Here is a 13,360-nt window from a genome sequence, read left to right as displayed (position 1 = left end):
GTGTTGGTCCACTGTGTTTTCTGAAGTCCACAGTACCAGGACATTTTAGAGCACTTCATGCTTCCTTCTTTATGGAGATGCTGATTTCATTTTCCAGCTGGACTTGGCACCTGTCCACACTGTCAAAGGTACCGAACGCTGGTTCAGTGACCTTAGTGTTACTGTGCTTGACTGGCCAGCAAACTCTCCTGACCTGGACCCCGTGGAGAATCTGTGGGCTAGTGTCAAGAGGAAGCTGAGAGACACCAAAGCCAACAATGCAGATGACCTGTCAGCTGCTATCAAAGCAACATGAGCTTCCATTACACTCCATCAGCAGTGCCATATTTCACTCTGTGTAATGATTGACAAAAACTACTGAACTATTTCCACAATATTCTTTTATTTATATAGCGGCACCCATTAGTAAATGAGATGCACTGAAAAAAAAAAAAAACGCAACCTTTTACAAACCTAATTTTGTCCTCTAAACAAAATACTTGAGAGGGAGTCAAGATTTTCCTCAGGCAGTCTCAACAACGGTCTCAGACATACTGGAAAACAAATATTTGTTACTGAAATTAGTTAATAATCTTGTTGGAATTTGAAGGTGCGTGCCAACATTTGAGGACATGACCACACATGAAGTTGTGGCATGTAAAATAATGAATAATGAGGAAATATTTTGGATTCTGCTCAATATTAGTCGTGCAAACTAGTGAAATTGTTTTTTTTTTTTTTTTTACTGTACTCATTCCCTGTTACTTTTCTTTATTTGAGACGCTGCAGTCAGTGAGGTATGAGCTCGCTCATGCAGCTCTAAGCAAAGTACGCACCAAAAAAAAAAAAAATGTTTATCCTCTCCATCAGGGTGTCAAGTTTCTGTCCATACAAAGCAGAGCAGGAAGGCGACAAATACAGGCAACGACTGCTGAGACATTTGACCCGGGGCTCAATGCCGTCTGCATCCTTCCTCGCTGAAAATAAAGGTCAAGCATTCATATGTGTTTTTTCTTTTAAATTCAGTAGAAAAGGGGCTTCATCCTTTTGCTGTCCGTGTTATAAGACACCAAACACAGCAACGTTTCTGTTTAGTTTATCCTCAGAGATCCGTGCCTCATTTTCTCTGTGTGTCCCTGAATTCAGTTTCATTCTGGCGAGCTGACTTGTGAAGGAATACAACCAAATAGGGTTAGGAAAATCTATGGACTTTCCTAAAATGTCTCTTTCACAATCTGAAAACAACAAATAACAACAACCCTAAAATGTGCATCATAAATGGGGGTCTTGATAAGGCACGGCTTGGTGAAAAGCTAAGAGTGACAGGATGTTTGTCTATCCAGATCTGTTCAGAGACATTTAGATCCGCGCCTGTTAATAACATGCTCTATAAAAAATAAAAATTAAGCCTACGGTTGGATTTAGGATAGTTTTATTGTCTGTAAAAAAAGTAAGTTGTATCCAAATCACAATTAAGGTGGCCAAAAGTGACCACACCATCAGAAGATGAACAAACCCGAGCCCTGATGATTGAAAGATAAAATAATAGTCATTGAACAGCATAATAAATAAAACACACATGACTGGAACCAACAAACTTCCTGTGAAAGGTATAATTTCCCAAAATAAGACGAATCTTTCAGACATCTCGAAGAGAGCAACACCTATAAAATGTTCACATTATGAGACTAAGAAAAACAGCAACTACAAAATAGAAATTTCTGGTATTATTGCAATGTGTTTGCCAGGCAAGAGGAAGTTCTTTTACCAAAACAGTGAAACATGGTCATGTCTGGCAGTGTTCAGCTGCTATAAAGTTGGGCAGCTACATACAGCAATTGACTCCAAAGAAAAAGAAGCAAAACACTCCATTCTTCAGATGTTCCTTTGTAATTAGGATAATTGATGCAAGTATACCTTCCAAAAACTTATTAAATAAAAAAGGGCAAACTGTTATGAAATTTTCTCCTCTGTCACTTGACTTTAACCCTAATAAATTATTTAAGGGGCACTTTAAAATGGAGAAAACCAAACATCCCTGATATCCTGAGGTTCTGGAGATCCTCGTCACAACCTTCTGGAATAATATCATGTTTTGCTCAAACTTGAGATGTCCATGCCAGCTCAAGAGCATTTGGGGGCTGTATATGAAGTGATATATTGAGCCACACTGTAAGCACATTTTACATGCCAAGGCATTCAGGCTACACATGGATGATCTTTGGTTTATCGGTGAAGTCCAGGGTCTGCTGAACTCCAGCGAGCTGAAGGAGCCAGGTGATGGGCATGTGATCCAAGTGGTTCATATCAAAATGACAAAAATGAACTTGAGAGCCTGAAGAGAAAGAGAGAGTGAGATCAGGAGAGATAAAAAACTAAATAATCAGAGACAGGCATTCTGATTGGAGACAGAGAGGACAGCCTACCAGGCCCTGCGATGATGGCTCCACCTTGCTGACGCAGGTCGCCCTGAAAGTCAAAAGCAGGACTGGTCATGGCCCTCCATATGCTCCTCATTTGGCCCATCAACAAACCAGACTTCACATGGGGACTGGGGTGTGCTGGGTACACAAACACACACACACACACACACACACACACACAGATGCAAAATGTCATAAGAGACAGACATGTCTAAAAAGAAATCAGCAGCTTTTTAACCTTCATCAGGTTACCAGAGTCTGTGAATGTCTCCTCCCTCTTCATCCCGAGCTTCTGGTAAATGCACCTCTCTGGGTCTACATACATTTCATAAGGATACCCCGTCAGCAAGCAGAAAGGCTAGATAAACGATAAAAGAGCACATCTCATGTTTATGTAAGGCTATACTGGATTCAAACTACTGTTTATGTGAGTTGGCGATTAAATGGTACCATTCCCCTATCAGGACCCATTTATAAAGGGTTTATCAATGAATTTTAAATATGTTATTCATGATTTTGTAAACACTTTATAAAGCATTAACAGTCATCAGCTATAACACTGCTCATAAGCTCCTATTTGTCAAGATTTAGCGCTGTACTTTTATTGTTGTTAAGTGATTTATAAGTGACGGTAAAGTCTTTAAGATCGGTGAAGTTATTAACTGAATCTTTTTTCTGTCTTGAAGATTTCTGTGATTTCTGACTTTGGCATGGGATGGGCATAAATAAGCTTCAGCTTCAACCTTCTCCTTTTTTTCGATTGTTTTGTTTAATATTGTCGATGTAATTGCTATTTTGATTGTATATAGAATCAAATATAAAGGAATTATTGCATGTGGTTTTCTTTGAGGAACTGATATAAACAAGACACATGCTCGTTAAAAGGGAAACGTGAATTTGGATTAGAAAAGGTGATATTTTATATAATGCACGAGGCAATGACATCATTATTATATGAATTTGTTTACCTCTATATGGCAGAAAGCAGACTGACCAATCACAACCAGTCTGATTCCAGCATCCTGCAGAAAACAGAATGAGAAATCAAACTCAGGTTTCCAGGCGCAGTCGTCTGATCTGAGCTCATTTTTGAAGCTTTATAAGCACTTTTTTCTTTCTTTCTTTGTGTTTTTCATGTATGGACTTGCCAGGACTCACCTCCAGAGCTTCTTTTGGCACTTTGCTCAGATCATCAACATACTCTTTACAGCTGTAGCACAAGAAATTCTGCAGGAATGAGACAAACCACATGAGAATAATCCCACCTGCACATCCAGGGTTTAACACTGAGACCTGTGCATGCAGGACTGTTCCATTATTTCCACCATGAGGGGTTGTTATAAGGCTGAAGCTCCCCTGATGCGCACTAAAACACATTTTTTCCCTCACTTTACTCAAAAGTTTCTTAAAGTTAAAAGCACCTGAGCGGCAGCATTAACCCAAACAAAGAGGGGTTTGTCCCCCGGTTTGTCCCTTTACCCGCACGAAAATGACGACCGTTTTCCTGTCCTGATATAAACTCCTGAAAGGAAAGGAGTTTCCATGCCGGTCGTAAATGAGACAGTCCTCCACTTCTCTCAGGTCGATCTCGGCAGCTCGGGTTCCGGTTTCGCGTCGTTCCTTTGCGACTTGTCGAGTAATCGGTGAAAGCACTTCAGCCATTTTTCCCGAAGCTTCGCAGCACGAAGCAGCGCTATTTCTGGAGCTGCAGCTGGTTCACGCCCATAGGCTGCAGGCAGGCCGGTGTGCGCGTGCGCGTGCGCGTGCGTGCGTGCATGTGTGTGTGCGTGTGTGTGTGTGATAATTGAAGGCAGGCTCAGTATTCCATTTGATCAATGCAGATCAAGTGCAGACATTGGTGCAGAAATAAAAAAGCTAATTTTTTGTATTTTTTAAAATAAAAACAAACATTTGCATCTTTATTTAAAAAAAAAAATCTTTGTTGCAAAACGCACCTCCATGGAGTCATTAGTGGGTGTAAACACAGACTTTAACCATTTAAGAACAAGTGGGACAGTTCATCTTCTGTAACACAAGACAACTTTTTCAATAAACCCTGTTTGTTCCTGTGAATTAAAAGCGTTTTACTGTTTGACTCGAAACAATCAAACAATGAGTTATTTTTTTCCCTTTTTGTGTCAAGTTAATCAACTTATGTTAACCTTATTTATGTAACTGCTAGCCTTAGCGTCAACAATATATTATAATTATCAGGACAAAACCTCTGAAATAAAGCTCTTAAAACAAACTTAAATGCTGCAGGTTGTTAGGTTTCACTAACCTTACATCATGAAAATTTGTTGCACTTTGCATCATTTTCAAGTTCATGAATATTTTGTCTCCATATTTTCTGTATATTTTGGTTCCATTGGGCCTCTTAAAGATATGTTTTTTCATTTCTTTGCACAATTTGTTTGACCCTGTAGTTACTTTGTCTCATAGTCTCAGCTTTATTTATTATTGTGTACACAGTGAATCTCAAAACAGTTATTTCCTCTTTTTCCTTTTTTTAAGTTATTTTTGTTTTATGGTCTAGATGTGGTCGTGCGTGATGATTTTGTCTCACAAACTGTGTTCTTCTTCTTCACTTCTTGTTATTATTATTATTATTATTATTATTATTATTATTATTATTATTATTATTATTGTCCTGTGTTTTTATTGCATATTTTCAAGGTAATTTTGTGTCATATTATAATAATGTTACATCTCTAAAGTGCTTGTTCAACTTTTTAAATGAAACCTTAAAGTTAGTTTCTTAAGTGAAAGCAATTCTTTTAAAACAAATATTTAACTAAGTTGCAAAAGAATCATTATTTATGAACTTTTTAATTCCGCCTTTGAGAAGTAGTATTACCTATTTATTTATTATTCAGCATTTCCCTTACTACAGTCCTGTTTTTGTTAACTGTGGGTGTGTTGGAGGTTATATTTGTGTTGGAGCTGTATTGTTAGCTAAATAAATAAAGTTTGTTTAATTGGTTGATTACCATCAGTATCTCTGGGATGAGGTCACTGTATTCCCTTTTGAAATGAAGTCACGACTACTGACAGTTTTCGCAAACTCACAATCACGCAAAAAAAAAAAAAAAACTACGACTAGGTGAATTATTATTTAGGCTTCATCTTCCTTTCGAGTCCGCTCCCATGACGAATTACGAATCGCCCTCGTCGGCTTCCGTCGTTCTGCCCTCTGGCTGCGGAAGTGCTGTCCTGGAGCCCAGCAGTGTTTGGATAAACACCACGGCAGCCCGTTTGCAGCCTCCCTCGGCCGTGGCCCTCCCGTGGGGACTTGTCAGCGCTGATTTTGACCGTGTACCACAGCGGTATTATGCGAGCATCGTCCGGAGTGTGGCCGCAGCGTGTGAAGTGGTGAGAGCTACAGCTAACTTTAGCATCTGATGATGGAGCACAGACTGGCCTGTCAGAAAGCTCTTAGTTATTGTCCCTGTTTTCTTCTCCGAACGAGGGAGAAACCGAATCTATGCGGGACGCGAACCTGCAGCGAGCTGGTGGGGAACCGAACCGGGATGTTTAGGTGGCGTTTGTGTGTTTGTGTGGAGCAAACAAATGGCCACCTGTTCACTGTTTACATCTTTGTGTTTTTATTCGGCAGAAAGCAGACGGGGCTCAGCCACACTTCACTGTGGCAAGGACAGAACGGCAACAGAAACGAGCACTTTTAAAACCTAAATGTGGGATTTTTAACTCAAAGGATTCGTTTTATCCCAAGGGTTCAAGAACAGAGGGCTGAGGTTTCTGTTTTGGGCTGTAAAGGAAAAACTCATAAATCAAGATTGTTTTCTGATATTTTTGCTTGATACTCGGCAAGGATTTTACTCTAAGGAGATGGTGTTACACGTCTTCTTTAGATGTTTATTATATCTATTTTAAAATTCAGTTCTGTTGAGTAGTTTTGAGCCTTTCATTTACGTTTTGCTTCCAAGCAGCCAGACCTGTTTGTAATCCTTTAAAGTGGGTTTGATCAATATTTTTACAGGCTTTTCTGGAGGTCTTTCAACATTTGTCTTTTTTTTTTTTACTAATTTCAGTCCAGCACCCTGAACATTTCTGCTGAAAAGTTTTTTTTAAAGTCCCATAGTTCTGATCTATAAATCTTTTCAGCATAAAAGACTCCTAAACTGAAGAAATGAAGCAGTGTTGTGTCACACATAAAAGACAATTTAACAAAGGACCAGCTTTAAATTGAAACTTTCTGAAGCCTGTTGCAAAGACAGTGTTTGTTCTCATTTCTTTAGTTGAATCCATGAAAGATACCAAAGATACCACAGTTTGATAGACAAAAATAGCATTTTAGGCTCCACAAAGTGTTTACCAAAGATCTGTTAACTGAAAACGTGTTATACAGTAGAAGTTCAAATGAAGGATGGTGCGTCTCTGAAGTTGTGTGTCCAGTTTTCCGTATGATGATCCTGTTCACCTGCTGGAGATAGCTTGTCCACCTCTCTTTTTCTTTTAGCAAACACACCACAATATGCTGTCTCTCTCAGGTGCAAGGACCAGACAGAAAACGAGTTTAAAAAGCAGCCGAAGTCTAAAGAAAAACTTTGAAAGACTTTTTTAGAAAGTCTGTGAAAAGATGACAAAAAGGAGTGGCTCCTTTTTGAGGCAAAGTATAAAAAGATCACTAATAATAATGTCAGTTAATGGAATGTGTTAAGAAAATAAAAACATTTTTATTTCTTGAAGATTAATTTCATATCATTGAGTAATACCTCCTGTTGTAAAACTATAAATTAGATATTTTTAAAGCTAGTTATTGTGGTGTTTTAATGTAATGACTCATAATGGAAACACAATCCTGCCTCATTTGGTCATTTTCTTAATGAAGTGTATTCCTGATGTTCCAGAGTTTCGTTGAATCATCTATATGGGCCATCTTCTTTCAAAAAATGGTTCACGCCTGAAGAAGAGGACACGCAAGCTGCACCACAAGAAGAAGAAGAAGAGGAACTGTTTCCTGCAGGGGCCCTGCATGCTCTGCTTCATCATCCACAGCAACAGCGGCGGTCTCGACGACGACAGCGATCAGCTGGAGGCCGGAGTGAACGGGTGCCGTCACAACAGCGTCGCCGGAATCAGCGTCCCTGTCGGAGTAGGCATCGGAGCAGCGGCTGCCTCCAAGCTCGCCGAGCGATACACGGCCCTCGCGTCTCCCGAGGACTGCTCCAAGTTCCTGTTGTCACAGAGAGAACTCGCCATCTGGGAGGGCCAGGGCAGGAGTCTTTTGTCAGCTGTTCCTGCCAAGCTGATTCCACCGCCGGTGCTTTTTAGAACGGCTGGTGTGTCTGTGACTGTGCCCATACCTGTGCCTGTGCCCGGCTGCACCAGCGACTACACCGAGATGGTAGGCATCAACACTAATAAACTCTGGAGCATGCACCTGTAGTGATGGTCTAAAGAGCTTTAATCAGAGCTGCCACAAGTAGTGTTGAGGGTTGCTGATGCTTCAAGCGTACAAGGCCTTTTTTAGGTGTATTCAGTCACGTGGGCAGGTTTAAAAATGCCTCATGTTGCTTACCACAACTGACAGACGTTTCTGTTTTTATTTATTTTTTTGTCAAAGAGCATTGCTAATAATGTAAACTTATATGCAAGAGGACCAAAAGGTCCAATTTGAATTAATCACTTAGTCTTAAGCTTGAAGGGATAATCAGATTTTGTGACGTGAGGTTCTATGGAGTTGGTGGACATTTAACAGCATTTAATATCTAGACACCAGTTTGAGTTATCTCAGTTTGGAGGATTAGAGTAAAGTTGACGTTTATTCATGCCAGGACCATATTCATTGTGGACCTCTGCTGTCTTGAAACAACTTAAAGATTTCACTGAGGTTCGCATTGAATAAGTAGATTACTAAATGCAACCATGTGCACAATGAGAAGCTTGTCTTAAAGCGTACCACAGTGCACAAAATATATATCACCGTGCCAAAAGTTTCCAAACCTCTCCTTATTTCTTTATGCTTTTAATCCAAGGTGCCAGACTGTTTTTGTAGTCCTTTTAAAGTGATCCCAATTTCTTTTTCCAGGTGTTCTTTGAAGCCTCTTTGTTTGGACTTTGGCAGCATTTGCACAATTTTTTTGGGGACTAAATTTCGGGCCTGACCATGACTATATAAACAGCAGATACACGGTCCTTGAAAGTCTGTTCTGGACTGTAAATGAGCGAAGAAGCAGGCAATGTTGAAACTGGTTACAGGACGGTCTGTCTCACTGGCAGCGAAGTACAAAGAGACGAGGGAGGATTCGAGACTTAATGGCACAACGGCCCGCCAAAGTGTTTTCACGCTGAATGTGACCCGCGCGACTTCTGCGCCATTAAGATGTAACGGCTTAACTCTGGCAGTCGTAACTCAAAGCGTTGCAGTCAGTTTTATTTTGTTCGTATTGATGATTCAAATTCAGGGAGGCTCTCTTTAATGCCCTCGCACATCAAACTAATGTCTCAACGTCACTTTTGTCTCGGCAAGAAAAAGAATTGCACTCGGAACACGCCGTGAAAACAACTGCCATGCAAGATTTACCATCTGCAATTACACAAGGAGACATTAGTCTCTGCACAAAGGAGGATTGTTGTCTAGGTGTTTAATTCAATTGTGAAAATTGATAGTCTGGCCAGATAAAAACATATGAGTTTTTTTTTTTTTTTTAAGTTTGTTCATCCTTTAGTTTAATTTTGACCATCTGATAAAGTGTCTCATTGATGTGGGTTTAGTTTGTTTGCGCTCTTATAAAACACACCGCTTCAGTTCAATCAACACCTCTTATTGGACGTCGTCCACATTTATGCCTTTTTAGTAAGCGGCTAAGCGTCGTGCATTGATAAATAACATAACTGTGTAACTTTAATGTGCCAGTTAAAGCTCATTCATTGCACAGAACAATAAGAGCGCTCTCTCATTGGCTGACCCACCTCTGTAATGTTTAGTGAAAAACGAAGCCAGCCGACAATCACCGGCATGAGTTATCAGCCTCGTCTTTGTGTGGGTGATTGTTATAGCTTGTTGTAGTAGTCGACACTGCTGTGGCTCGCCTGGAGTAAACTGGTTCCACCTGGTTTAACTGTGTGTGCCTCTGGGTGCAGGTTTGTAAGAGGAAGTGCACGGAGGTGCAGCGGTGCACCCCTTGTAAGCAGCCGCGCTGTGCCTTTGCTGCTCCCAGCGAAGGCCTGGAGCATGGCGGAGTGGGAGCAGGAGGCGGCGGCGACGGAGGAGGAAGAGGGGAGGCCGCTTCGAACTCTGAAACCGGCCACTGTCACCATCCCGTCTGCCCCATTCCCTCCTCATCGTCCTCGTCCTCTGCTTCCTCCTCCTCCTCGCCTGCTGATGGCTGCTGTGGGCTGGCTCTTCACCCCGATTCATCGAACAGTTCAGACTCGTCACCCTGCTGCCTGAATCACTATGACGACTGCCAAGCAAAAAGTTCAGAGCCTGCTGATCATCTAAGTATCAACCACCTGCCCTCCTCCATCCTTCTTAAGGTCAGATCATTTATACCTTTTTTAAAAAAAATGCACATAAATTGGAAATAAACGTTGCATAAAGTGAGAATTTTGTGGCCTCCCTCGGTTTACAGGTGCTGTCCCACTTGACGGTGAAGGAGCGCTGTCTTTGTGCCTCTCTGGTTTGTAAGTACTGGAGGGACCTCTGCTTGGACTTCCAGTTCTGGAAGCAAATTGACCTTAGTGGCCTACAACAAGTAAGAGAAATTATTCTTTAATCTCAGAAAAGTTGCATAGTTTTTACACATTTAGCAAGCCTCCATGTAATACTTCAGCTTCAAAGAAAGAAAGAAACAAACAAACTTAGAAGCTCTTTTATTTAAATATTCTTGTCACTGATTTTCTTCTCTTTGTGGTGCTTGTCTGTCAGGTCAATGACGATCTCCTTGTGAAAATAGCTTCTCGGAGGCAGAATGTGACCGAGATTAATATCTCGGACTGCAGGGGCGTCCATGACCACGGCGTGACCTCCCTGGCCTCCCACTGCCCGGGCCTGCAGAAGTACACAGCCTATCGGTGCAAGCAGCTGGGGGACATCTCGGTGGTAGCCCTGGCAACACACTGCCCTCTCCTGGTCAAGGTGCATGTTGGAAACCAGGACAAACTCACAGATGGAGCTTTGAAGAAGGTATCCAAATCTCACGTTTCATGTTTCGTTGCCTTTATTTGTGTTTTTATTTTTTTTTTTTGGGGGGGATCTCCAGACAAAACTTTTAAGAAACGATTAAATAAAATGAAACACGAAGAGGTTATGAGTATTTTATTTTCCGGTGTTTTCTCTTGTCATCAGCTGGGAGCTAACTGCGGCGAGTTGAGGGACATCCACTTGGGTCAGTGCTATGGCATCACCGATGAGGGCATGGTGGCCTTGGCTAGAGGATGTCCTAAACTGCAGAGACTCTACTTGCAAGAGAACAAAATGGTCAGTTTCACACAAATCATCTTCTCCTGTTGTTTTTCTTTTAGGTCGGCGTATCAGCTGATAGTGACGTCACTTCCCCATGTCTCTCTTTTGACATATAGAAGCTCTCTTCATAGATACACACTAGAATCCCGTCTCAATCACAAATTTCTTACTGTTGCGTTTTGAGATATTCACAAATTTGTAATCTTGTAGAACCATTGTCCACATTTCTTTCAGCAAGCTGACCATCAGATATATGACTGCCCTCACTCTCGCTTTGACAGCTATTGAAATAGTTTCATCATAGTTTGATTTTTGACTTGAGCACTGGTGGAGCTGCCAGGAAGGAGGAAAAGAGGAGGACCACAGAGGAGGTTCATGGTTGTAGTGAAGGATGTTCAGAGGGTTGGTGTGACAGAGGAGGATGTTAGGGATAAGGTGAGATGAAGACGATTCACTGTGGAGGAAACCTGAAGGGAACAGCCAAAAGGAGGAGGAAAAAAAAACAATTACTCGAAGCAGCGGTGCACTACATTTGGAGATTTGGGACTAACGTGTTTTCCTTATCATATTTTTATAAGATCTTAATGACTTTTGTGTCAGTACAGTGAAAAAATAATATTTTCTTTAATTTATTTTGTCGTATTACTACGAAATGTGTAAAGTTTCCATTTAATTTATGTTGTGATATTTGGGTCTGCTCTGAGGATACATTTTTATTAAACACAGACAGACTTAGAGAGTTGAAACATTCTCTTACCCTATTATATTTATTTAATACAACATCAAGGGGAAAAAAACAGACGAAGTATGATAAACCACCACCAGATGTCACCATTTCCTGTAAACAGCTGGCCAGCTGTTTTAACATGGTAGGCCACAGCTTGCTGTTTGAAAGCTCAGCTGTGTATTTTTTTTGATAAAACCACCGCCTTGTAACATTTGCTTTTTGATGCAGACGGAAACTATAAGAAAACCATATTTGACGTTCTCATTCCAACTTGAATTGTTCGTTTCAAACCCTCATTAACTCCATCCTCTTTGTTTCACTAATGGATTCTTTTTTTTTTTTTTTTTTCTTGGCTAATATTTCTTTAGAGTCTCCCGAGTAATTGTGACCTTGATGAATTGGTCCACTGTAAATTGTTAGGAAAAGCTCAGTTTTTTAAAACCCCATCCATCAGCTAAATAGTAAATGAAATTAGCGATTAGGGCTAGGTGAGAGATTAATATTGCTGGTGATAACGTTTCAGCAGAGCCGCATCGATTTCGGATGGCGATATTTCAGATGTGCGAGGGTTGCAGTTATTTAGCTTCCTATCATTAGAGCAGAGAGAAATGGGCCGAGCTTCTATGGGAATCATGTCAAGGAAAGTGGCAATCTAGTCGCATGGCCTACAATTGACATTAGCTTGTCAGGAGTTAAGATGACCGAGAAGCCTCTTATTTCCTCTAACATCTTGGAAGACAGTTTAAGGTCCTCCCTCTTTACTGCTGATTTGGGAAGTGGCTGTAATTACAGCCTCCAAACGAATGTGGTGCTTTGAGATCTAAAAATATGCACGAACATTTAGATTTTGACATGAAGTGATACGGCTAATGACTGAACCACATACTTGGGGGGGGGGGGAGTTCTTGCATGTGGAGAATCTTGTTTCACACTAAACCAGACGTTCATTGAGCAACTTAAACATCCGAGGCCACAAAGGACAAACTTTTGGATGGTTTATGCAAAAATACAAATGTTTGAACTCTTGTGGGACGATTGTTTGGTTTCAGTTTTTATTCTCTAGAAAAACTAGTTTAGTTGACCGCAGTGAGAAGGAGTTTTGGATTTTAGTGTTTATAAATAGAAATTCCATGGGATAATTCCTCTCCTCTCCTCTCCTCTCCTCTCCTCTCCTCTCCTAATCAATCACAGATGAAGACGAGTCTTTTATTCGCTTTGATCTGCCGACTTCTTCCCCTCCTCACCCTCCAAAATGGAATAATTAAATCACTTTAGGATGTTTCTGTGTGGTCTTTCACTCACCCTCCTCTCTTCTTTTGTTTTTCCCCCCTCATGTGGACACCCACATTTGTTTTCTTTTTCTCTCCTTCCCTTTTTCCTGTTGTGTTTGTGGTTTTTCTTCTGCGCCGGAGGATTTGTTTTTGTGCGTGTGAAGACCGTATCAGGCTTCGTAGATGCTTTTAATGAAGAAAAGGAGGCGCTGCGTTTCCGAACGAGCTCGTGTAACTTGGAGAACACGCCGAACCATTACCTAATGTCCCTTCGAAGCTGCAAAACATTGTGCGGTTGTTTCTGTTTCCTACAAAAAAATAGGTGTAATAATCGACGGCATGCAGAGCAAAACAAGACACGTGATAGTTCAGATTTGTTAATGTAACTCAGTGAATGTGTCCGAATTTACTCCAAAGTTTGTTTACTGACAAACTGATTCGTGCTCATTGTTAGCCCAGGGCCAAATCAGCCCAGGGCTATGGATAACCCTGGGCTAAAAGCGCTGAGTGAAAACCAGGTGACTCTGGT

The 13,360-nt window shown here is 41.0% G+C and overlaps 2 protein-coding genes across 3 annotated transcripts in view; one reads left to right on the top strand and one right to left on the bottom strand.

Moving 5' to 3' along the window:
• Window positions 1–1,394: 1,394 nt before the first annotated feature.
• On the bottom strand, window positions 1,395–4,125 carry prxl2c (peroxiredoxin like 2C). Its single transcript, XM_017412181.3, has 6 exons — window positions 3,882–4,125; window positions 3,561–3,629; window positions 3,371–3,424; window positions 2,655–2,760; window positions 2,406–2,540; window positions 1,395–2,314 (listed from the first exon to the last, which is right to left on the bottom strand). The coding sequence occupies exons 1-6, from the start codon at window positions 4,062–4,064 to the stop codon at window positions 2,184–2,186; spliced, it is 678 nt and encodes a 225-aa protein (XP_017267670.1). The 5' UTR covers window positions 4,065–4,125; the 3' UTR covers window positions 1,395–2,183.
• A 1,443-nt stretch (window positions 4,126–5,568) lies between these two features.
• Window positions 5,569–13,360, top strand: part of fbxl17 (F-box and leucine-rich repeat protein 17) — a 197,042-nt gene continuing 189,250 nt past the window's right edge. Inside the window, exons 1-6 of one of the 2 annotated variants that reach the window (XM_037976027.1) lie at window positions 5,569–5,774; window positions 7,274–7,770; window positions 9,510–9,905; window positions 10,001–10,123; window positions 10,297–10,554; window positions 10,717–10,848. In XM_037976027.1, coding sequence (XP_037831955.1) covers window positions 7,294–7,770; window positions 9,510–9,905; window positions 10,001–10,123; window positions 10,297–10,554; window positions 10,717–10,848 — 1,386 coding nt within the window. In that variant the 5' untranslated portion in view covers window positions 5,569–5,774; window positions 7,274–7,293. The remainder of the gene's footprint in view (window positions 5,775–7,273; window positions 7,771–9,509; window positions 9,906–10,000; window positions 10,124–10,296; window positions 10,555–10,716; window positions 10,849–13,360) is intronic. The other variant, XM_017412466.3, reaches the window with a different exon arrangement.

The sequence above is a fragment of the Kryptolebias marmoratus genome, linkage group LG1 (genome assembly GCF_001649575.2).
Source record: "Kryptolebias marmoratus isolate JLee-2015 linkage group LG1, ASM164957v2, whole genome shotgun sequence".
Taxonomy (NCBI): domain Eukaryota; kingdom Metazoa; phylum Chordata; class Actinopteri; order Cyprinodontiformes; family Rivulidae; genus Kryptolebias; species Kryptolebias marmoratus.
Note: the sequence above shows the minus strand (reverse complement) of the source record. Positions and strands in the feature narration are given on the sequence as shown.